The 22,793-nt window shown below is 36.3% G+C and overlaps 1 protein-coding gene across 2 annotated transcripts in view; it reads left to right on the top strand.

The window, feature by feature from the left end:
- metap1d (methionyl aminopeptidase type 1D (mitochondrial)) overlaps positions 1–22,793 on the top strand; it is a 126,986-nt gene that overhangs the window by 46,217 nt on the left and 57,976 nt on the right. For both annotated transcript variants that reach the window (XM_063052185.1, XM_063052186.1), the window contains exons 2-4: positions 17,873–18,033; positions 19,297–19,446; positions 20,625–20,773. In XM_063052185.1, coding sequence (XP_062908255.1) covers positions 17,873–18,033; positions 19,297–19,446; positions 20,625–20,773 — 460 coding nt within the window. The remainder of the gene's footprint in view (positions 1–17,872; positions 18,034–19,296; positions 19,447–20,624; positions 20,774–22,793) is intronic.

Below are 22,793 nucleotides of genomic sequence, written 5' to 3'. Positions count from 1 at the left end.
TTATTACCTCCTTGATTAAGAACTGGCAGGTTTGGATTGGAGGGAGAGCAATGATGCTGAAAAAAGAAAAGTTTCTGGGTGCCAGAGGAAAGAAGTTTAATTGAAGTCTGAGGTTCCAAGTTCCCTCTGAAATTCTTGCCCCTGGAAGCCTAACCTGTGCCTTTGTCACCTCAAGTATTATATTTAAACTCTGCTAAATAAGCAAAATGATTTATCCCTAACTATCATATTATGCAAATCACTAAGGTCACTATTAATCAGAAACCTAACTGATTCAGCCACATAGATATTGTGGCTACGATATTTACTGTGACTCCTGGATGGCATGATCTGCATTGAGTGATTCATTTCCTGACTTCAGAAACTTTTTCACTATCTGTTAGGCAGATGTTAGAAATATTATGGCATACATTTATTTCACTTGACTGAATGAGTGCAGCTACAAACAACCCAAAGAAAATTAATCTGTTTGATTAGTATCCCCATCTATTATCTTGAAAATTCTTCCTTGCTGCCGCATAGCTGTAATGTGTACCATCTAGAAAGTGCACTTCCCTGCCTTAGCAAGACATTTTCAACCAGACCTCCCAAGCTTGTATCCATTACTACCTAGAAGTATCAGAGCAGCTGGGGCTTTGAACCCCAGCACCTGCAAATTTCTCCTCAAGATACATGCCACCCTACTTTGAAAGTATGTTTTCTTATTATTGCTGGGTTAGAATCATAGAAGATAATACCTTACAGCATCATAGGCGGTGGGGGGGGGGGTCCAAGGACGGCAAAGGTTCAAGAAAACATTTTCTCATAGGCAATTAGTACTCAGAAACAAGTAACATTTTAGATCTGTAGCATAATTCTTCCAGTTACAAATGCAATACTTTTCCCAATGTGAAAAATGACATATCTGAATATCAACAAAATTATGTAGGAGAAGATAGCTTTTAGCCACCAGCACCAAACAGATAAGAGCATCAGGCGTCAGTTTTATCTACCTCCGTAAATTCTGTTCCATTGACTTCAGTGTATCTAAATGTGAAGGAATGAATACAGCAAACAACTGATATACATGAATACTTTAGCTTCAGCAACCAAATAATGTATTTTGTATCTTGTTTCTTATCAAGAGATAATAGCTGCTGTATTTATAATGCATTAGTTCACTATTAACCAATCTTCGTGTTGCTTTTGATTTGAAATTTGGAGTTGAAGTAATTGGTTAATGGCATGAAAGATTACTGAAGTATGTAAGGTTTTTTAGCCAAGATAAGATTTTCATAATAGATGCCAAACATTTCTAAAGAGAACAAGAATCCCTTGCGTTACTTTGCCAATAATAATTCATTTTATAGATTGTATTTGCCACTAATAAAACTATATAAAAATATTCAGTACTGTGAAAAATTTGCTGTATACGGTAAATTAACTCAAAACTATGTACGAATATAAATACAATATTAGACCAAAATAATGGTCCACTAAAATAATTTAGAAATGTACTTGTTTTTCTTTTAGATAGTGAAAATATTTTAAATGAACCCATAGCTCCCTTGTTGAGGAAATTGTAACACTAATTAATTGTAACATTAATTATGAGTTTTCTCATAATTAATGTTTTAAAACATTCAGATTTTAGTTTAACTAATCAATGTTAATTTGAAATCCTATAAAATAATCAATATCTGGTTAGCAATTATTCATGAGAAATTTATGCAAATTGAACAGGATATATCTTTTGCATTATCAGTGACTAACAGTAAAATATTGTTTCATTCCACTTTTGAAGAAGTATTCAGTAACCAAGCTGTGACCTGGTAAGTTACAAATTTATGCAGCATTCCTCACTAGAGTTTGAAAGAGTGTCATGTAATTATCCACAAGTGTATTCATTGTTAAGTGATAAAATAGATGCAGTTTTTAAATGTAGCAAAATCATGCAGTGATTCATGTTTAAAGAAATGAATAAAAAAGCAGGAAATGTATCTGACATTTTAAATTTTGTTCATTAAACTCATTCATGAGTAGTTAACAGGATTAAACTTTATTCCTTAGTGTGTAGTTTTATGGTGATATTAATCAACCAATGCCTGTTTAAAGATAGCATGTAAAGCACAAAAAAGTACATGAACCATTCTAAATTAGTTTGCCAATTGGTCATTCTGGCTTCTTTATGTAAATTCCACCATCCAATTTACCTTCTACCACTATTAAAGGGTGACTTAATTTGTTTTATCATGTAAGATTCTGACAAATAGCCTGATGTGAATATGTTTCATTTCACAACAGAAACTGCACAAAGCATCTGGATTCTGGGTTGTTGGACATGAGTCCCTTCCCTTGATTGTTTCCGGTGTACTAAATTGGGCAGATTTTACCATGCAAATAGGTTTCAAAATGGAGCATGCCCTTTGACTATCTACATAATTACATGCTTGTCTCTGTATTTTATTTGGCTGCTGGAGCAGTTAACCTCTGAAAAAGAAGGCTGATGATGACATGACCAGCACAAATATGCAGACACTGCAATGTCAATGCACTGTTGTTTGAGGTAGCCTCTAGTCCTAACCCTGAAACTCATGTCTCAACAGCCAACTGAAGTATATAATATGTAAATCTTTGTTGTTAACTTTTGTTGTAAATTGTTAATTCATCTGTTTTATTATAGATATCCTCTGCAGGTTATCACAATCAAAGAAAAGGCTTTTTAAAAACCATATTTGTTTTTCATCTCTGAAAATTGTTATCTTTATATTTGCACTCATTACAATTTATCAACAACATGAATTTACTGTTAGTTAAATTTGAAGAATTCTTGTCTTTCTACTTGGATGAATAAGTGTATCGACCCTCAGGCAACTTCTATTGCAATTATTCAACAACTCTAATTTTAATTTGTTGTGAAAATGTAGTCTTTGTCATTAGTCAGTTTGAACAAATGAACCTCAGCAATAAGATACATTGAGTATCTGCCTTCTCTAACAAAGTTTGGAGGGGAAACAAATCAGTTAGTTAGAAAAATACTGCTTGCAGTATGTTTGATATATCCAGATGTTAGTATTTTCTTGGAAGCTTATTGCAAGGCATTATGGTACATGACCAGCTGTCACTAATGATTGATGATGTTGATGTATCAAATGGGTTGTGAAGATGTGGTTTCAGAATAGCCACAGAAATATTAAGATTTTTCTTCCCTGGAAAGGAAGTGTGTGGGTAGTTCCAGAATTTTCCCACATTATTTCAAAGCTCCCATGAGATATGTGATTTCATCACTATTTTCCCCAAAATGAAATGCCTTCATTTCTTAGCTTTTGGGGCAAAGGGAAGTTACAGACAACTTACTCACTATTTAAAATACGATTTTTCCAAAGTAAATTTATTGATGGCATTATATATATTTGAATTTGGTATCTAAGGCTAAAATCCCTATTTTTTAAAAATAAAATGTGATAAATGGCTGTAATTGATTATAGATTGATAATGTAAGCTGTAATAAAATATTGGCTAACTCAGCAATATGCTTTTGGTTTTCATCTTAGCAATGTTTTGCTGCAAATGTTTGAGATCTGTTCAACCCAAAGTTAGCAAAGATAATCTGTGTAACCCATTTTGCCATAGAAAAACACTGGAAATTGAAAACTTGTGTGATCACATCTATTCACTGAGAATCATTTTTATAATTCAAAAGCACTTGTAATTTTGAATTAAAATTTGTTTTCAAAGCTCTCAAAGTTTGATTAAGTATATATTTTTTTAAAATCAGATTTAATACCATTCTATTAAATGGATGTTCATTTGTTTACTAATATGGAAAATATTTCCCGTAATCCCAAGATTATGATAGCAAATAACTTTGACTCTTGTCAGGTTAATAACGTTTGAAAGAAGCAGTGTTTGCTTGAAAGTAACTTTAAGATAAATTACCTGTTTACATAAAGCCTTCATATTTTCTAAAGTTCAAAGAACTTTATTAGTTTCCCTAATTAATTTTTTAATAGTTTTTTACAGTTTGCTTTTAATTAATCCACAATTATTGATAAGTCTAGATGGATAACAGCAATGAATTGGTGAATTTTACAAGTAACAGAATTAATTAATCCTCCCAGAAGTTGCTAGCTTTATTGATTATTGATTATAATTAATGAGTAGTTATTACATTGAAACTCTTGGGTTGACACCGCACTGTTTTGCTGTCAATTAATTAAAGTATCATTCCATAAATAAGATGCTTTCAGTATCTGGGTGCCAGCACTTAATGTGTCACTAAAGCTGGGGTTCCTCAAAGTAAATTCAAATGTCTGGCATGAGTGTTGGAGAGGAAATAGTTCAGAGATTGATGTAGTGATGGATAATGACTGTATTTCATTGAGATGAAAATTTGTCCTGCTCAGCGGCATTTTAATAGTCAATGTGCTGTATATCATATAAGCAAATTTAGTAAGTATACTGTATTTGTTTGACTTGTTATGCATTTAAAGAGAGGATAGTGTACAGAGCTATATCAATATAAGATCATAATATGATTATTGCTAAAAGTAACTTTTTATGGAAACCGAATAAATTTGAGAGGCATTTTAAGGGCATGGCATTCTGCTGTGCATCAGAACTTGCATTCCCCTCGGGGTAAAAAAAAACACCTCGTATTAATTAATTATTTTAGTCACTGGCAATGTTGGAATCAAAATATTTTCGTTTAGTTAATTTTCTGCACCCTTTTAAAATACATTGTTGCATTGCTGTAAGGCGTAGACTCAGTGAGAATAAAAGAAACTGATATAATTCCAAAGGAAAGATGCTGTATGAATTTGCAAGTGAGCCAGCATTTTGTGTTTTTCTTTGTCCTTATTTGTGAGAGATTCTGAGTTGGGAAGTGTCATGGTGAGCAAAACAACAAACTGCGGTCACATATTGCCAAATGAATTTTTATGGTGTGGATGGGTTCCATTCAAAGCTGACCATTTTGTATTGGTTGCTCTAGAGATTCTTGAATGTCAAACAATGATATTTGGTAATATTTTTATTTAGTTTAAATCAAATTAGTTATAGTTGGTTTCTCAGTCTAGAGTTTAGCACTTTTGACTAGCACTTTTCAAAGACAGTAGCCCGACCCGGAGAAACAAGATCAATATATAAAGAGTGATCACTTATAAAAGCATTGGCTCTGAAGTCTGATTGGCAATTACTATTACTCTGTCTCTTCATGCCCGTGCACCCCTCGCCAAAGTTTAAAAATTATACTTGATCGGATTGCATCTGCTGTTCTGCATACCTAGAATGAATTCCTGCCTACTCCACTGCTGTGAAGTACTCTTCTAGAAGTCTGGATGCTGGAATCTTCTTTCCATGAACCCAAGCACTAATCCTTGCTGTATTCCACAAACTGTGATCTGTGGACTACCGCAGGACCAATGCTTGGGCTCCTGCTTTTAAAAGGTGATCTGGAAAATCTTAAACCAGATGAAAATGTGAGTAGTCATGTAGATGTAAGGGTTGAAAAGGAAATAAGCCAGCTAAGTAAATGACAGCTGATAGATAATTCACTCCTTCCATCCTTGGAACAATTTGGGAAATGACAGGTCATTGCCACAGTAGAAGAATCAGAAATGCTATTTTTTTTAAAATGGTGAGAAATTGGGAATCATTAGTATTAAATAGGATATGGGTATCCTTTTCATTGAAAGCTAGAGTGCCAGTGTAGCAAGCATCTCATCATCATTATGTGCCTTGGCATATGACTTCGGTGATCATGGCCTTTGACCCATGATTGTTCTTGGTTTGCCATTGCCTTCTCTTGGCAGTATCTTTATAAGATGGGTGACCCCAGCCATTATCAATACTCTTCAGAGATTGTCTGCCTGGCATCAGTGGTCGCAAAAGCAGGACTTGTGATGTGCACCAGCTACTCATACATCCATCTACTACCTGCTTCCATGGCTTCACATGACCCTGATTGGGGGCTGCAGGTGCTACACCTTGCCTAAGGGTAACCTGCAGGCTAGTGTAGGGAAGGAGTGCCTTACATCTCCTTTGACAGAGACGTATATCTACCATGCCATGCAGGCAGGTAACTAGCAAGGCACATATTATAAATACGAGAAATTCTGAAGATACTGAAGATCCAGAGCAATGCATATAAAATAATAAAGGAACTCAGCAGGTCATGCAGTAACCATGGAAATGAAGAAAGGGTCAATGTTTTGGGCCGAGATCCTTCTTCAGGACTGGAAAGGAAGGGGGAAGAAGCCAGAACAAAAGGCGGGGGGAGGGGCAGGAGGACTAGCTAGAAGGTCATAGGGGAAACCAGGTGGGTGGAAAGTAGGATATTACTGCTATTATTGGCCATTATTATAAGAGGATTTGGATAGAACAGTAAAGATATCTTTGTACAGTACAGATACAGAGGGCCTTGGTGAGAGCATACCTGGAGTCTTGTCTGCAACTTTGATCTCCATATCTAAAAAAAGCATATAGTTGAAGAGGAGGTGCAGTGAAAATTCATCAGAATATTTTCTAGGATGAAGGATCTATTATTTGAGCCGAGATTTAGTGTTCTAAAGTTTAAAAGAATGAGAAATGGAAGAGATTCTTTGACAGGGTAGATGTAGGAACGATGTTATCTCTTGCTAAGGGTTGTAGAACTCTTAGCAAGAGGGCACCATGGTAGTATAGTGTTAGCACAACACTGTTACAGCTCGGGGCATCAGAGTTTGGAGTTCAATTCCAAGGTCTTCTGTAAGCAAGTTTATATGTTTCTTCCCATGTGTGTATGTCTTTTTCCTCCAGGTGCGCTGGTTTCCACCCACAGTCCAAAGAAGTACCAGTCAGTAGATTCATTTGTCATTGTAAATTGTCCCATGATTAGGCTAGGGTTAAATCGGTGGGTTGCTGGGCAGTGCGGCTCAAAAAACTGGTAAGTGCTGTATCTCTAAATAAAATCAAATAAAAACACTCTCAAAATAAGAGGCCATTTAGGACTGAAATAAAGAGAAATTCCTTCACTCAAAGGATGGTGAATTCTTCAAATTCTACCCCAGAGTGGATATGGAAACTCAGTCATTGGTTATATTCAAATCAGAGTCTGAGAGATTTCTATTTACTAAAAGAATCAAGGAGTGTGGGGATATGACAGGATAACAGTGTATTTGAGGCAGAATTTCAAAAGGTAGAGCATGCTTGAGGTGCCAAATGGCTTTTTCCTTCTCTTATTTCATATATTGCCCTTTATTGACATCATGAATGCAAAAACTGGTTCATTTCTGGAAGTAATGATGTGAAGTTCCCTGACTGATATTAGTCCTTAAAGCTAAGTATCAGAGCAATAATTTTAGTCCTTTTCAGGCATTGCATGCTCTTTTGAAAGATTCCAAGCTTTTTTTCAGCTACTCACTAAAGTGAATCAAACCATTTAGTTAGTACTGTATTTAAAACCCCGCATCCAAGTCACCTAGCAGACGACCTGGTTATTCTACAACCTCATATTCACTGCTGGCAGAAGTACTTGATGGAATAATGATTACAAGGCTGCAGAGAAAGAGCTGGTAAATAGAACAACCTGAACTACACATTAAAAATCTGGCACAAGTTTTTATGGGAAGGAATAATTCTGTGTAATATTTTGCTAATTCAGTTATTTCTTTCCATTCATTTCTTACCCAGAGCACTTTAAAAATGTTTTTCTAACCCTACTATTCCAACAAGGTGCTGTCTTTGTGACTTGCAAAGTTAATGGAAGGCTGTTGAAAAGTTGTACTTGCCCGTACTATCCTTGGGCAGACAGTGAACTACTTCCTGAACTGGACCCATGTCCTGGGGATGAAGTTGGTGTCACTGACCTTTCTACCTACTTCAGTCCTCTATTATGTCCTTCTGGGAAAAAGGTGCTTCCTCCTCGCCCTGACTTCCTCAATTGAAACCTCTTGGGAGGCATCAAAAAGCACGAGCAGAAATTCTCATTATAGAATATGTTCAAGAATATTAAAATAGCAACACAATCAAGAAATGCAACCATATTCAGAATCTTTTTATATTTGATGCAGAAATTGGGATTGATCCCCAGTTTCCAATCTGAATATGATTCAAATAGGAATAATGCCTGACATATAAGATATCCAAAACCAAACATCGTAGGATGGTCTTGTTTGATTTGTGACCCAAACGTAAACTGACTTGCTATCATGTTACTCTTCAATCTTATGAAAAGAAGGAGAATCACATAGGATGGATGAGTCACTGCTGTGAGTGAAATAAACTTAGCATCCTGGAATAACACAACAGTTTTCTAAGAATTTTATCCTCATATCAAAAAAACCAAGATTTCTTGCAGACATAACCAGTGGCAACTCATGAAGTTATTAAAGACGTAACCTAGAAGTGAAATGGATCTCCAGCCAGTTTTTTTTTGTTGTTCACAGTATGTAAACATCAACAGCAGGGACACCATTTATTGTCCGTTCCTTACCCTCTGAGTAGTGTTTTGAAAGGCCATTTTAAATGGCAATTCAGAATCAACCACACAGATTGGTCTGGAGTTTGTTCTATTCGCTCACAGGAGGTAGATGTCACTAACAATATGATTATTTATTTTCTGTCCTAATTACTCCAGTATTGAAAAGACGGTAAACTACTTTGGAGGATCCAGAGTCAAATACATGTCAGACCAACTGAAGCTGGCAAGTTTCCTTCACTAAGGGCATAAGTGAGTTATTAGGACAACCTAATTATTTCATTCTAGCTGTTATTGAAGCTAGCTTTTTAAATTCTAGATTTACTTAGTTACTTAAATTTAAATTCTCTACCTGCTGAGATGGAATTCGTCATATGAAAATCATCAACCTGAAAAATTAACGCTTAACGTTCTCACTACAAAACCTACCAGACCTGAGTATTTTCAGCATTTTCTGTTCATTTTTCTGATTACCTTTAAATCAGAATAAATAAATAAAATCAATTACAATATACGTATATTGAATAGATTAAAAATCATGCAAAAACAGAAATAGTATATATTAAAAAAGTGAGATAGTGTTCAAGGGTTGAATGTCCATTTAGGAACTGGATGGCAAAGGGGAAGAAGCTGTTCCTGAATTGCTGAGTGTGTGCCTTCAGTCTTCTATACCTTCTGTGCCTCCCTTGTCCATATCTTCTTGGTCCTCACTACTGGTGCTGCAGACTTCAGTCTCTGCCTGTACTCAGGGAGTAGAAGAACAGTCAGGTGATCAGACTTCCTGAAGTGAGGGCGTGGAATAGCACGGTAGGCATTCTGGATGGTGGTGTAACAATGGTCCAGTGTATTGTCTCCTCTAGTATTACAAGTGATCTGTTGATGGTAATTGCTTAGTGATATTTTTTTTCGGACTGGCCTGGTTAAAATACCCCAAAATGATGGCGAAGGCGTTAGGGTGCGCTGTTTCATGCAAGTTGATCACATTGCTCAGATCATCTAAAGCCTGATTGACATTGGCCTGAGGTGGAATTTATACTGCTACCAAAATGATCCCGGAGATCTCCCGCGGTAGAGAAAAGGGACAGCACTTAACTGCTAGATATTCCAGGTCTGATGAGCAGAATTGGGACAGCACTGATATGTTTGTGCACCAAGAACAGTTGACCATGAAGCATACTCCTCCACCTCTGCTTTTGAGAGACTCTATAGATCTATCCTGACAGTGTATAGTAAACCCAACAATCTGAATCACTGCATCCAGTCCGGAAGGGGTTAACCAGGATTCCGTGAAACGAAGGACACACGCAGTCCTAATGTCCCTCTGATTCTGTACTCTAGCTCTGAGATCATCAATTTTATTCACCAGAGACTGCACATTTGCCAGCAAGATAGTCGGTATGAGGAGTTTAAAACCCCGTTTCCTGAAACGCACTTGTATCCCTGACCTGCAGCCACGCTTCCTACATGGAATCCTATATGGACGCATCCATCCACAATCAGTATTGTTTCCATCAGTTTTAAACAGCGATAGTTTGTTTAAATGCATTAAGACATCTTTGTTGACTGTACTGACCTTGGAAGCAGTTGCGCTTTTTAGCTGTATCAAGCTGAAACGAGAATATTTAATCATATCTATTGAGAGTTCTGCTGCTACAGGAGTCACCCCTAGATTGAACACGGTTAGTTTTGAAAAGTTATGGCAGGAAATAAACACGGTAAACTTAAAAAAAACATAACAATGGAAGACCTCAGCAGGTCCAGCAGCATCTTTGGAAAAGAAATATGAATGTTGACATTTCGACTGGAAACATCTAGGTACACCTTTTGCTTCACAGATACTGCCTGACGCATTGAGTTTTTAAAGATTCCAGCATCTGTATTCGCTTTTGTTTTCAGCAAACGATAATGTCTCCCTCTGCTACGTTCCATTTATACTAAACCTACTCTTTACTCTCAGTGTAATTCTGAACAGCAGCAAGGCCTCATCCGTGTGAGTTTTTTTTACATTTCCTGTGAACAAATTCTTTTTCTGTATTCAACTGCTTGTAAATGAAAGAAAAGTAAGACATGGAAATCTGTAGTGTATTATTACAGGCTCACGCTAGTCATTGTGTGATGTCAGTAAATTATTAAATCAGCAAGAAAAATTTTCCTTGAACTTATTTTTGAGTTGGGTCAGTATTCTGAGCTGATAATTTTATTTCAAAGATTTACAGAGGTTTCTGGAGGCATCGTCTTATATGGACCTCAAAAACAACAGTACAAGTTCACATATCCTCTGGTTTCTCTTCAGATCATAAAAATAAATCAAATTCTCTTTGGCCACTTGGAAGTATGTTTTAGATCAGAAAAGGGTTTACTGAGCAGTATGACAAACTTAAAGATGTCTTGGGCCAGGACCTACAATTTTTCAAAACTGAAATTCCATAGTGCAGGTGGTGCAAAAAGTAGGAATTTGATTAAAAGTTTTGAAGATTTCAAATGACCTGAAGTAAGCAAATTTAATAGAGAAAGGAGGGATGGAAAGTGTTCCAGTGCTGAATGGACACCTTGGGATGTTAGAGATCAGGAGAGATGTTCTCTTTGCTGCTCAGGGATCCAGGAAGCTTCTTAGACCAAATCTTGGTGGGCAATTAAAGCAAGAGGTGATGGCAGAAATGTCAGGGATCATGTTCCCAGGATTATGGAAGCAAAACCTCAAGAAATTCAATGGCTTCATGTAGTCTAAGTTAGTGAGTGCATTTTCATATGCTAGATTACAACTGCTAGGTCTCATATTTCAGACATTGCTCAATACATCACATCCAGTCACACACCTACCCATAATATCTGTATATTGTTCATGTACTTGAGGTTCACTTGCAGTACTGCTGCAGATTTCACGCCAATGCCTTACAGCTTGATCAAACTGCCTACTCTCAGTGGCAAGCATTTCAGCTGAGTACATTGTGAGACACTCATTGATAGTCCTTCCTCTATTTGCAAAAATGATAATGCACCACTGAAGTCAGCAGCAGTTAAATAGCAGCACATGATTATGTCCCCCTGCCATAGCAGATTTAGTGCTTTGTTATTAGAATGGCTTTTGGTAATTACATGAGCAACAATAGGAGTGAAACAATGGAGAAAGCTGGCATACTTATGTCAAATCTTTATACTTGCATCTCACGTTTCTCTCATTCTGACTTACAAGCTGCGGATGGCAGAAGTACGCATCTCTTACTTTACCCCATCTCCTCAATCCCTTTCTACTTGTGAGTTGGCAAAAACTCCTCCTTAACCATACAATGGTAAAAGAACATTAGTTGGAAAGGCAATAAAGCAATGAAGGGGAAAACTGAAGCCATTCTGCTTTTCACTGAGAGGCACTAGCTCAGATGTTATTTCTATGTGATATTAAGAAGGTCAGTTAGAGACAGGACCTGTGCATTGTTTGCAGAGGGCAAGGGCAATGCACGTGCTAGTTTCCGAAGGGTGAGGTTATAAACAAGCATTTAGAGGTGCATCTTGACGATACAGGGTATCAAATTTAGTTTTATACCAAATTAGACACTACATTGGTAAGAGTATTATGCACACACAACTAAAATCAACCAGAAGGATGTCAAAAAGGACAACTTTTCTGAGTTAAAGGCTTTGGTTCTGGTCTCATAGCATTGCATACTTTAGCATTAGGAATCAATTTCCCATTCACTGGTGGTCCGAGCTTTCCCACACCGCTGACCTTCATTTATTTCTTATTTTATATAGAGATGTGCTGTGTAAAGAGCCCTTCTGGCTCAATGAACCACACTGCCCAGCAACCTGCCTACCTAACCCTAATGTAATTGCAGGACCATTTACAATGACCATTTAACCTACCAACTGGTATATCTTTGGACTGTGCAGGGGAACCAGAGCATCCGGAGAAAATCCATGTGGTCATGGGGAGAACGGAGAAGCCCCTTACGGAGCTGGAATTGAACTGTGAAATCCGACGCCCTGAGCTGTAATAGTGTCACGCTAACTGCTGTGCTACAGTGGTGCTCCATCATAATATCTAACAGCACAAGCCAACATAAAAGCTAAGACAAATGAAACATTTCAAATAAAATAAAATGCTGCTTTTGTGTCTACCATTGTCTCTATCAGCCCTATTTTTGCTTTAGCTTGTCTTTGTTTCCTTACGCATCCAAGTGACCATAACAAGTATTGATTCCCAGCAGAGGAAACAATAGGTGGCCTTGAAGGACAATTTAAAACTGGAAAGCTGAAGAAGGGTCTTGGCACAAAATGTCGACTATCTATTTATTTCCATAGATGCTGCCTGACCTACTGAGTTCCTCCAGCATTTTGTGTATGTTAACTTAAAACTGCCTTGGGTTTAGAAGATCTGGTTTCAGAGTGCTGTCCAGTTTGGCTATCTAATGTAGGGATGGCCAACCTATGGCGTATGAACCAATAGTGGCGCATTGCACCCCAGTGATAATAATTTTTTAAAAAGCCTACTCATGCAAAAAGTCAAACAACAGGAATTCTGCAGATGCTGGAAATTCAAGCAACACACATAAAAGTTGCTGGTGAACGCAGCAGGCCAGGCAGCATCTCTAGGAAGAGGTGCTTCGACGAAGGGTCTCGGCCTGAAACGTCGACTGCACCTCTTCCTAGAGATGCTGCCTGGCCTGCTGCGTTCACCAGCAACTTTTATGTGTGTTGCTCATGCAAAAAGTATTAACCAAAAACCGATTTGTAAAAAAAAATCTATAACAAGAATTCAAGTAGCTTAGAGCTAGAAATGGGTTTTACTGAGAATTAATCTAAAACATAGCAATTATTTTTAGTGATATTATTATTTCGTGCACATCTTTTGAATGAGTCAAACTAGGAAAGAAGAACTTTTGTTCTGCAGTCGTTCCATAACTGTTCAATACACGTTTGATACTTGTTTGATCCTGAGGCGCCAGGCGTCTGCACCAGCGTTGCGCCGCAGGTTTTCGCCAATCAGTTTACAATTGACACTTGTGCGCTACGGAGTTGTGCTTTGTTCGTCCTTTGTGAACATTTGCAGTTTTGGTTTTTTTTTGAAAATTAAGCCTTGTTTTTACGTTCAGTTACCCATCACAGTGCAAAAGAAAATGAGCAAAAGAAAAGCAGAAAGTTATAGTAAGCGTGAATTCAATGAACAGTGGGAAAATTAGTTCTTATTTATAGCGGGTCTGTCAGGAAAACCATTGTGCGTTGTTTGTGAAAACACTTTCTCATATAATAGAAGACATGATCTTAATAGACACTATAAAACACAACATCAGACTGAAATAGAAGGAAAACTGAAGCTAGTGCTTGGGTCTGAGTTGCGGAAAGAATATGTGATTAAGAAAACGAAAGAAATCAAAAGAAGACAAAATATATTTGTTAAAATAAGTCTCATTAAGGTAAGTAATATTTATCTTGTTTTTATATTAAATCAATATATCATGTAAAAATGCTAAATATGTCTATATTAACATTTTTACAAGAATTGAATGAGGGTACAAGAGTTGTATGGCGCATCTGAGCTTGTGCGTGAAAAAAATTGACACATGGAATGTAAAAGGTTGGCCACCCCTGATCTAATAGCGGCTAATGTTGGCAGGGGATAACAAATACTATCACACTGAGAGTGGCCAACTCCACTGCCATTCCATGTGTACGTGGTCGATAGCTATGGTAGCTGTTCTGGTATTTAGTGATAAATTGCTGGACCCCAGTGATAGTGTACATGCTGATTTGAAAGTCAACTTAGCTTGCATTGCAGCAGGCTAAGGTTGGATGACTGAAATAAAAACAGAAAGTGCTGGAAATAACATGGATATTGGGCAACTCGCATGGAGAGTAGAAATGAGAAAACAAGTGTGCCTTGAGTTGTACCTGGGAGACAGGTGGAGAGAACAAAGGGAATATCCATGATAGAACAGAGTTTCAAGTTGTCCAGGTGACACAGAATGCTTTCAGTACTACCTTTCTTAGAAGTGGACGAGAGCAGTAAGAGAAAAATAATATAAGAAAATGCTGAAAACATGAGCTGGTAAACAGCATTTGCTGGAAATGTAAAGCAAAAGAGAATTCTGGACATATCAGCAGATCAGAAAGCATCTGTGGAGAGGTAAACTTATTACAGGTGGGTGCCTAGATGGAAGGTGAGGTGTTATTCCTCAGGTTTATGTCATGCTTAACTGAAGTCGACGTTCCCCCTTAACTGAAGGAGATGTTTTGCATATTGGTCGACCAGTCTGTGTTTAGTTTCTCCAGGGTAAGGGAGACTACATTATGAGCACCTTTTACAGTCCACCAGATTAGAAGAAGACGCTTCATCTGAAAGGACTATTTGGGTCCCTGGATGATGGAATAGGAAGCGATAAAGTGGCAGCTGTTAAACCTCTGGCAGTCGCCACGAGTAGGGAAAGGGTTGGAGGTGATGGAGTGAACCAGAGAGTTGTGAAGGGAACTTTATGGAATATTCAGAATCACAATCAGGTTTATTATCACCGGCATGTGGTGTGAAATTTGTTAACTTAGTAGCAGCAGTTCAATGCAATACATAATATAGAAGAAAAAAAGGTAAATCTTATTCTGTATACTTTATACAGTATACATACTGTATATTGAATAGATTAAAAATGGTGCCAAAAAACAAAAATACTATATATTTTTTTAAAAAGTGAAGTAGTGTCCAAGGGTTCAATGTCCATTTGGGAATTGGATGGCAGAAGGGAAGAAGCTGTTCCTGAATCACTGAGTGTGTGCCTTCAGGCTTCTGTACCTCCTACCTGAAGGTAGCAGTGAGAAAAGGGCATGCCCTGGGTGCTGGAGGCCCTTAATAATGGATGCTGCCTTTCTGAGACAATGTTTTCTGAGAGTCCATTGTAGCATTCATTTGTGTTGCAACAGGATGAAAGACATTGGTAATCAGAGACTGCATTGTGGTTGAGTCCATCAGAGAGATCACTTCTCTCCTGGTGCAAGCTCCCTGAAGCTCTGTGGGAGGCTAATACTGGATTCCTCTATGTTCCTTGATAAAATCTTGTTGCTAATGTGTCACACATTTCATTGTGATCTCTTGTTAACCTCGCAGACATCATATTCCTTGTATCCATTAGAAAAGAGAAAACAGCTGAATTGCTCAGCAGCTCACACAGTATCTGTGAAGAGAGAAATAGTATCAACATTTCAGGTTACATGCTGTAAGTTACAGAGAAAGGCGAGATGTAGGGAGAACATGGGAGAGTCAGACTGGAGACCAGAAAGGACTAGGTGATACAAGTGGTGGTGTTGCCATCTTAGTAAGAGCGTTAAGTATAGCTAATCTGTCTGGAGGAGATGCAAGTATAAGAGATGCAAAAGGAAGAGAGGAAAAACACTACAATTGCTGAAAATCTGAAATAAAGTTGACAGCTGGAACTTATCAGTAGAATACATTAATTAATTCTTTTCTATTTTAAAGGATGTTAGAAATTATTTCTGACATAGTTTGAAACCTTACTAGGGTAGCATTTTCACTTCTACAAAATTGACAAAACTGAATACAAAATTATGCCCTAAATTATGTGAGATGTTGTGGTAGTCTTTTTCTCAGTTTTGGCAAACTCAGCTGCATATTGTTGAAAGTAAATTCTGGCATGAACCAACATACTTGGATGATGTTGAAAAATGCGTTTCTTAAATGCTCTAAAGAATATTCCTTAATATATTTTAAAGTTGTTACTAGGTGTAATTTAATTAATGAAGCAGAAATTATCTTTATTTTCAGAAATACGTCTTAGAGATAATTATTTTAAAATAAAGTGTAAGTAACCTGACTTAAATAACACAAAATGACCTAAAATCTACACGGAGCCACTTGCTTAATTAATTGGTATGTAATTGTCATTGTTTTAGTAAATTTCAAAGAGGTTATATTCAGAGGCATCAAAATATGATAATTATGCCTTTAAAAGTCAACCAAAAGCTTTCTTTTCAGAGGTTACTGTAAGGTATGATTAGCTTTTTGGGAGTGTCCAACTTTTTATCCAGTGTGCTTTTTCAAACTGCAAAAGTTCATAGAAATGCAATTTGTATGAATGTTACTTAAATGAGAAGATACTCAAACATTTCCTCCAGTTTATTCACTTTTAGACTCATTGCATCTACTGAGGAGTAGACTCTTGGTGCTTAACTCATGAATCTCAGATCGAAGGAGACTTGAACATCTGCACTGTTGGAGACTTAAAAGAATACCTATTTTATAGAGGTTACATGTGTAGCTTTGCTAATAAACGTTGGGCCAGATCATACTTAATTTGGCCTCTGCCCTTCTTCAGTCCTTGCCATTTTCCTGTAGCTGCACCTGCTTTTTATAGTTTCACCTTCCTAATGCCTTAATACCTGTCTATTATGGTCACCCCATGAGGCAGAGTTTGCTGCAAATAACTGTTTGGCTTTCACCATTGATACTGATACGCCTCTTTCCCCAAAACAACTCTCTTTGCTTTTTCCATTAAATACCTTGGAATTATATTTAAATATCACTAATATTCAAAGAGTTTTTTAAAAAAGTAATTAAGAAGTTTAAAGTATTCTTTAAAATTGCAAGGTAACACTTTTAAGTTATAGAAATTACTTAGAAACTCAAAATTTAGGTAAAATAAAGAAAATACTTTCCTGCACCAACCTTTTTATTCAAGGTCATCATCATCATCATCATCATCAGGTGCCATGCCTAGTTTGAGCTTTGACTGCCATGGCCACACACTCCTGTTTCGGGTCAAGTGGATCAATTTATTGGTATTCATTTCCAGTTCTCTGGCTGCTGTCTCCATCATCATTTGTCTTTGTCTTCCTTTTGCTTTCTTCCCTTCAATCTTTCCCATAATTACCAGGCATTCTAAATCCTCTTTCCTAATCACATGTCCAATGAAGTTACGTTGCCTTTTCATGATCTCATACATTATTTCTCTTTTTGTGTTTGCTCTGTTCTTGACATCCTCGTTAGATATTTGTTTCGTCCATGATATTCTTTGCATCCTCCTCAGAAACCACATCTCTGCTGCTACAATTCGTTTCCTCATGTTACTAGATATTGTCCAACATTCTGAGCCATCAAGGTGATAACCTATTGAAATATGTGGATGAGAAATGTATACGGCAGCCATTCTTGGTGCAGTGCTGATAATTTCCTGAGCTGTTCTTCCCCCTTTCCCCAGTAACCAATTACACATTCCCCCACATTCGATTGCATTCTCTGACTCCCGCCACTATCAATAACCCAGTAGTCCTTTTACCTGTCCTTGGTCTGAGCCCTCTACCTAGCTAATGGCCTGACTAATAGTTTAATATCTATGAATCTTTGGTGTTGTTGCATTAACAATGGCATTTTCATTAACTAGAAAGGGTATTGCAAACTGCCAGTAATAGCAATGTATCTCATTTTTGTATTGACAGGAAGTGTGCCTGTCTGTTGTAGAGTATCCGCATCAAAATTCAACACTGCTCAGAGGCTCAAAGCATTTGGATTTCAGCTGATAAACTGTATCTTTCGCCAACGTGCCTCCTACGGAGTTGTCCATCCGGCTATTGTTGGACCATCCTACCCTGTACCCAAGGTACATTGATATTGACTTACAGTATTACTCTTTGAACACAACTCCCTGCTGATTTTTATTATTACCTATAAGAGAGGTTAAGGTGAGATGAGAGATGTGACAAGTTAAGCAGAAATAATGATGAAGACTCAATAGGTAATCGTAGTTAAGGCCAAGAAATGGTACAGAACTAGGATATTATTCAGAAAAGAGTAGATTTTAGAACATATAATGGTTCTGAAGACAAGGACATGTTGGAGGAGATCAACATTTCCCTTTCATTAAATTTCCCTTAGATAATTAGGATTTGAATGTTATATTTAAAGGCATACAGCATATGCCGTATTTACCAAAAACTATGACTTTACTGCACTAGCAATGTTTATAATATGAAGCAAAATACATTATCTTTTTTGCACTACCTTACTTCCCATTTTTCTATTTTCTATTTATGATTTATAAATTAAATTTTTAATATTTACTAATTTTAACTATTTTTAATATTTATAATATTTAATATTTGTAATTCAGGGAGTGTGAAGCGCAGAATCAAATATCGCTGTGATGATTGTACATTCTAGTACCAATTGTTTGGCGACAATAAAGTATAAAGTATAATACCTTCCTGGCTCAATATGGTGAAAATAATACAATGAAGGTGGTTCATCAACTGATTCGGGATACACCATGCTTGTTTTGTTTAATCAAATGTCGAGTTGTAATATTTGTTTTAAAATATTTAATTGTGCCTCTTTGAATTCTGGATTCTTAAGATTGTAATTATTCTTATTGGATGTTGTATTCACAAAGATCCTAGTTTCAGTGAATTTGAATCATATAGCTAAGGCATATTTTCATGTTTGAGTACTTGGATTTTACATTTTAAAGTAGCAATGAATAATCTTTTTGCCAGAAGGAAATGTAGGTTAAAAGGCTGTGTATTTCATCAAAATTAATAAAGGTTTATCTATTTTTTTCTAAAGTAGGTAAGTAAGCTCTTCCCATTTGTGTTGTTTGACCAAAGGCTAAAAACAGCAAGCTGCTATTCTTGTTAGTCCATTGAGTTAACAGTGTTCTTAGGAATTTAGAAGTGGGCAATGTTAAGTTCAAAAGGGCATTTGAAGAAATATTGCAGCAGCCTTGGGGTTTGTCTGATGGCTCAGGAAGGGTCGACACTGTAACACTCAGGGCAAACTGCCATGAAGCAGGAGTCTCTTTTTGAGAAAATGATCCCATTGTCACGCTCCAGTTTTCTCATCTTCATTTTCAATCTTTTTTTTCAAGCACATAAAGAAACCAGACTATGTGACGACAGGCATTATACCAGACTGGGGAGACTACATCGAAATTAAAGATGAAGATCAGATTCAGGGTCTTCGACAAGCCTGTCAACTGGCTCGCCAGATCCTCCTTTTTGCTGGAAGGAGTTTAAAGGTAATATATGTTGTTCTGAAGGTTAACTGAGAAAGGACATTTCAACAATTTTGCCTGTATCTTCATGCCTCTTCTGCCCTCATTTTTTATAATTATGAGAGTTAGCCTTTTGTTTTTACGAACTTGTTCTTATATTTTAACTGCCCATCTAATTTGCAGTTAAATTGTACTTGAAAAGTTTCAGATTACAAAACAAAATTTATTTTATAAGGGAAAAGTGTTTTAACGGTTCTCTGGATCATTTCTATTACATATATATGATTATAAAACAAGACCATATTTTTACAGAGTACATTTTTAAGTGTTAAAGAAAACATTTGTGCATATGATTTTTACCTCTGAAGTGATAAACTGATGTCACCAATTCAGAATTATGAAGTTCTGGTTTTTTACAATGCCAGTAATAACTTAGATATAAAGCGCATCAAAGTGCAAACTAAATAAAGTCATACTAAAAAATCCTAACTGACTCATACATTCATTTTCAAAATTTTATTCACATGCCATGTTCTAGAAATTAGTATTTTACAAAGTCAATTATATAAAATCTCCATCCGTCAGATTCTCTGGCTTCTGACTTCATGACAAAAAGTTTTCAAATGGACAAAAGAGAAAGTCACAACTCCAAGAGGAAATCTTTGTCTTTTGTAGGAAATGCATAGCTAAAGTTATAAATTCTGCATTCTGAATTAGGGGTTACTGTCTCACAAAACTATGAACTACTTGTTCTTAATGTACCGGTGCCAAAATTATGTAGTTAATGTCTCTTAATGATTTCAATACCAAATTTTGATGATGTAATGCACGTAACAAAGAAGCTTCATGCTTTAATTTTGATTATTTTTTATCGTTACTTCTTCAGGTAATATTAGTTTCTGTACTCAATTTCTACCATAGTATCTCAATTGGTGACAGTATGTTTGTGTCACTTATTCATGTAAAACATATGACCCTTTGTATTTGGTATCCTCCTATAAAATCTACCTATGCAGCAAAGTAGTATTCAATGGTATAGACTATAAAGATTATCATTGGATAAAGAAGCTGTAGCTTCCAAAATTTCAGTATTACTTCCCGGTTAAATTGCCCAATAAAAAGCATAATTTTTGTATAATACTTACTAACATAAAGTGTGTTAAAACTAGATTGTATTAAGTCTATTGTTCTTTATATTTTAGGCTGGCATGACAACTGAGCAATTGGATTACATTGTTCATAATGAAACTATCAGAAATAATGCATACCCTTCACCATTGGGTTATGGAGGTTTTCCAAAGTCCGTTTGCACCTCTGTGAACAATGTGGTATGTCATGGCATACCTGACAGGTAATTGTTTCTGGTAATTTGCCCATTTGTGTTATCTTGTGTTTGCATTTCTGACATATTATATTTCTTGTGCAAATGATTGTAACCTATTTGACTTTTTAAAAGTAAACAAATATGAATTCTGGACTAAAATGCAGATAATACAAGGAGGAAAGCAAATTGACAAGTTTGCACCGAAAAGTTTTATTCTCCGTAACATCGTAGTTGCAGTAAGTTTTTTACACTAAAGTGTTTTAATGAAAATTCCCTTCTTACTTATTAATCTTTCACTTAATTTTCAAATGCTGCTGTTGTATACTTTTCTTTCTATTTTATCTTTACCTATTTGAATTTTCCTATTTTTCATCATGTTATCGTGAATCAACTTTATTGAAGTTGAAGTGCTGTAAAGAAGGGTTGAAGGAGATTTTTTTCCAGCTTTCTTTCCACACATTGGCTTTTTGTAAAATATAGCTTATTAATCTTTCCAAGGATCTCAACTCTCTGGTATTGCTGTGGAATCTCCCGTCCTTAATTGATTCCTGGGATGTGGCTTCTAGCAACACTGGCAAACATTAGGCATATTTTTTTCTTTCAGTTTTTCTGTTTATTTATTATTACAATCTGTGAAATTTGAAAATTATCATATTGATTTAGGCAAAAACCTATTTTTGTAATGGACTCTTTCTGTCTTCCGTTTGGCATAGCAGGAATGGATATTTTGTGCACAATTCAGTGGGAGTGGAGGGTTGGCCAGTTGGAGCCTATATTCACATAACAAAAGGTAACACTGGCTCTCCAAGTTGATCATGGGGAGAGAGTATGTATTGTGATGCACATCATCACAACTTTATGAAACACTGCAGGGACAGGAGAAATTTTTCCTGTCTGTGATTGTAGGCTTCATGGCTGACTCATATGAATTGTAAAATCTTTACTAAACTAAAAGTTAGCTCATTATATTGTATGTTTCTTTATATTTTAGTCTGAAATTGCAATAATTTGATGCTTCATCACGAAGAATTAGGCAGAAATTCCAAGTTCACACCTGTACATTTCATTACCTTTAAAAATAAGATGTCATGAAACAGTTTAAACCCATTTATTTTCATAATGACTCAGAAAAGCATTTTGAAAACTGAAATGATGATTTCGGAAACTTTGAGGTGTCACTCCTTTAACAAACATATTTCGTAACCATTCAAATTGTTTTAACCTGGCCATTACTAAAAGTTTCACAGACAGGAGAAAATCTGCAGATATTGGAAATCCAAAGCAACATGCACCAAATGCTGGAGGAACTCAGCTGGTCAGGCAGCATCTATAGAAAAGAGGAAACAGCTAATGTTTTGGACTGAGACTTGATGAAGGGTCTTGGCCGGAAATGTCGACTGTTTAGTCTTTTCCATAGATGCTTCCTGGCTTGCTGAGTTCCTCCTGCATTTTGAGTGTATTACTAAAAGTTTGTTTTCCTGACAACATTAAATTCTCCTCATTCTTATATCACAATGTGACCACATAATAAACTGTCCCTATTGCCCTCTGCCATTTTTTCACCATTGCTAGAATAAGGTGTAAAGTTTAGCCGTATGGAGAGCAAACCAATGGCTTGATTTCAGATTCAAAATGTTCTGTTTTGGAAGCATTAAATGAGTTTAATATATGTAAATTAGATGTTCAATGGATTTATCAGGGCCATGTGCAGCTTGAACGGAGGAAACACATAATTAGAATTTTACTCAATTTTCAGTGTTTCGTCATTAAGCAGCACAGAATACAATATAAACTTATTGATAGTTTCTGCTGTGTCAGAAATGTATTGTAATATGTTGATAGGGACTCTGAATACTCAGGAAGATTGATGTTTTATAAAGTACTGCTTAACTTGATATTCAATCCTTTCAGGTGACTCATTTTTTAACCAAGCAGTAGAACTACAAAGCAAAGGCATGCTCGTTTTTAATATTTTCACTCTTTTTTTTCTGTAGTCCTAACATTTTCTTAAATTTCATTGCAGTCTGTTGAACAAATGTGTTTATTT

Source organism: Mobula hypostoma, chromosome 6, assembly GCF_963921235.1.
Source record: "Mobula hypostoma chromosome 6, sMobHyp1.1, whole genome shotgun sequence".
Lineage (NCBI taxonomy): Eukaryota > Metazoa > Chordata > Chondrichthyes > Myliobatiformes > Myliobatidae > Mobula > Mobula hypostoma.
This window is presented reverse-complemented; position numbering and strand designations above follow the sequence as displayed.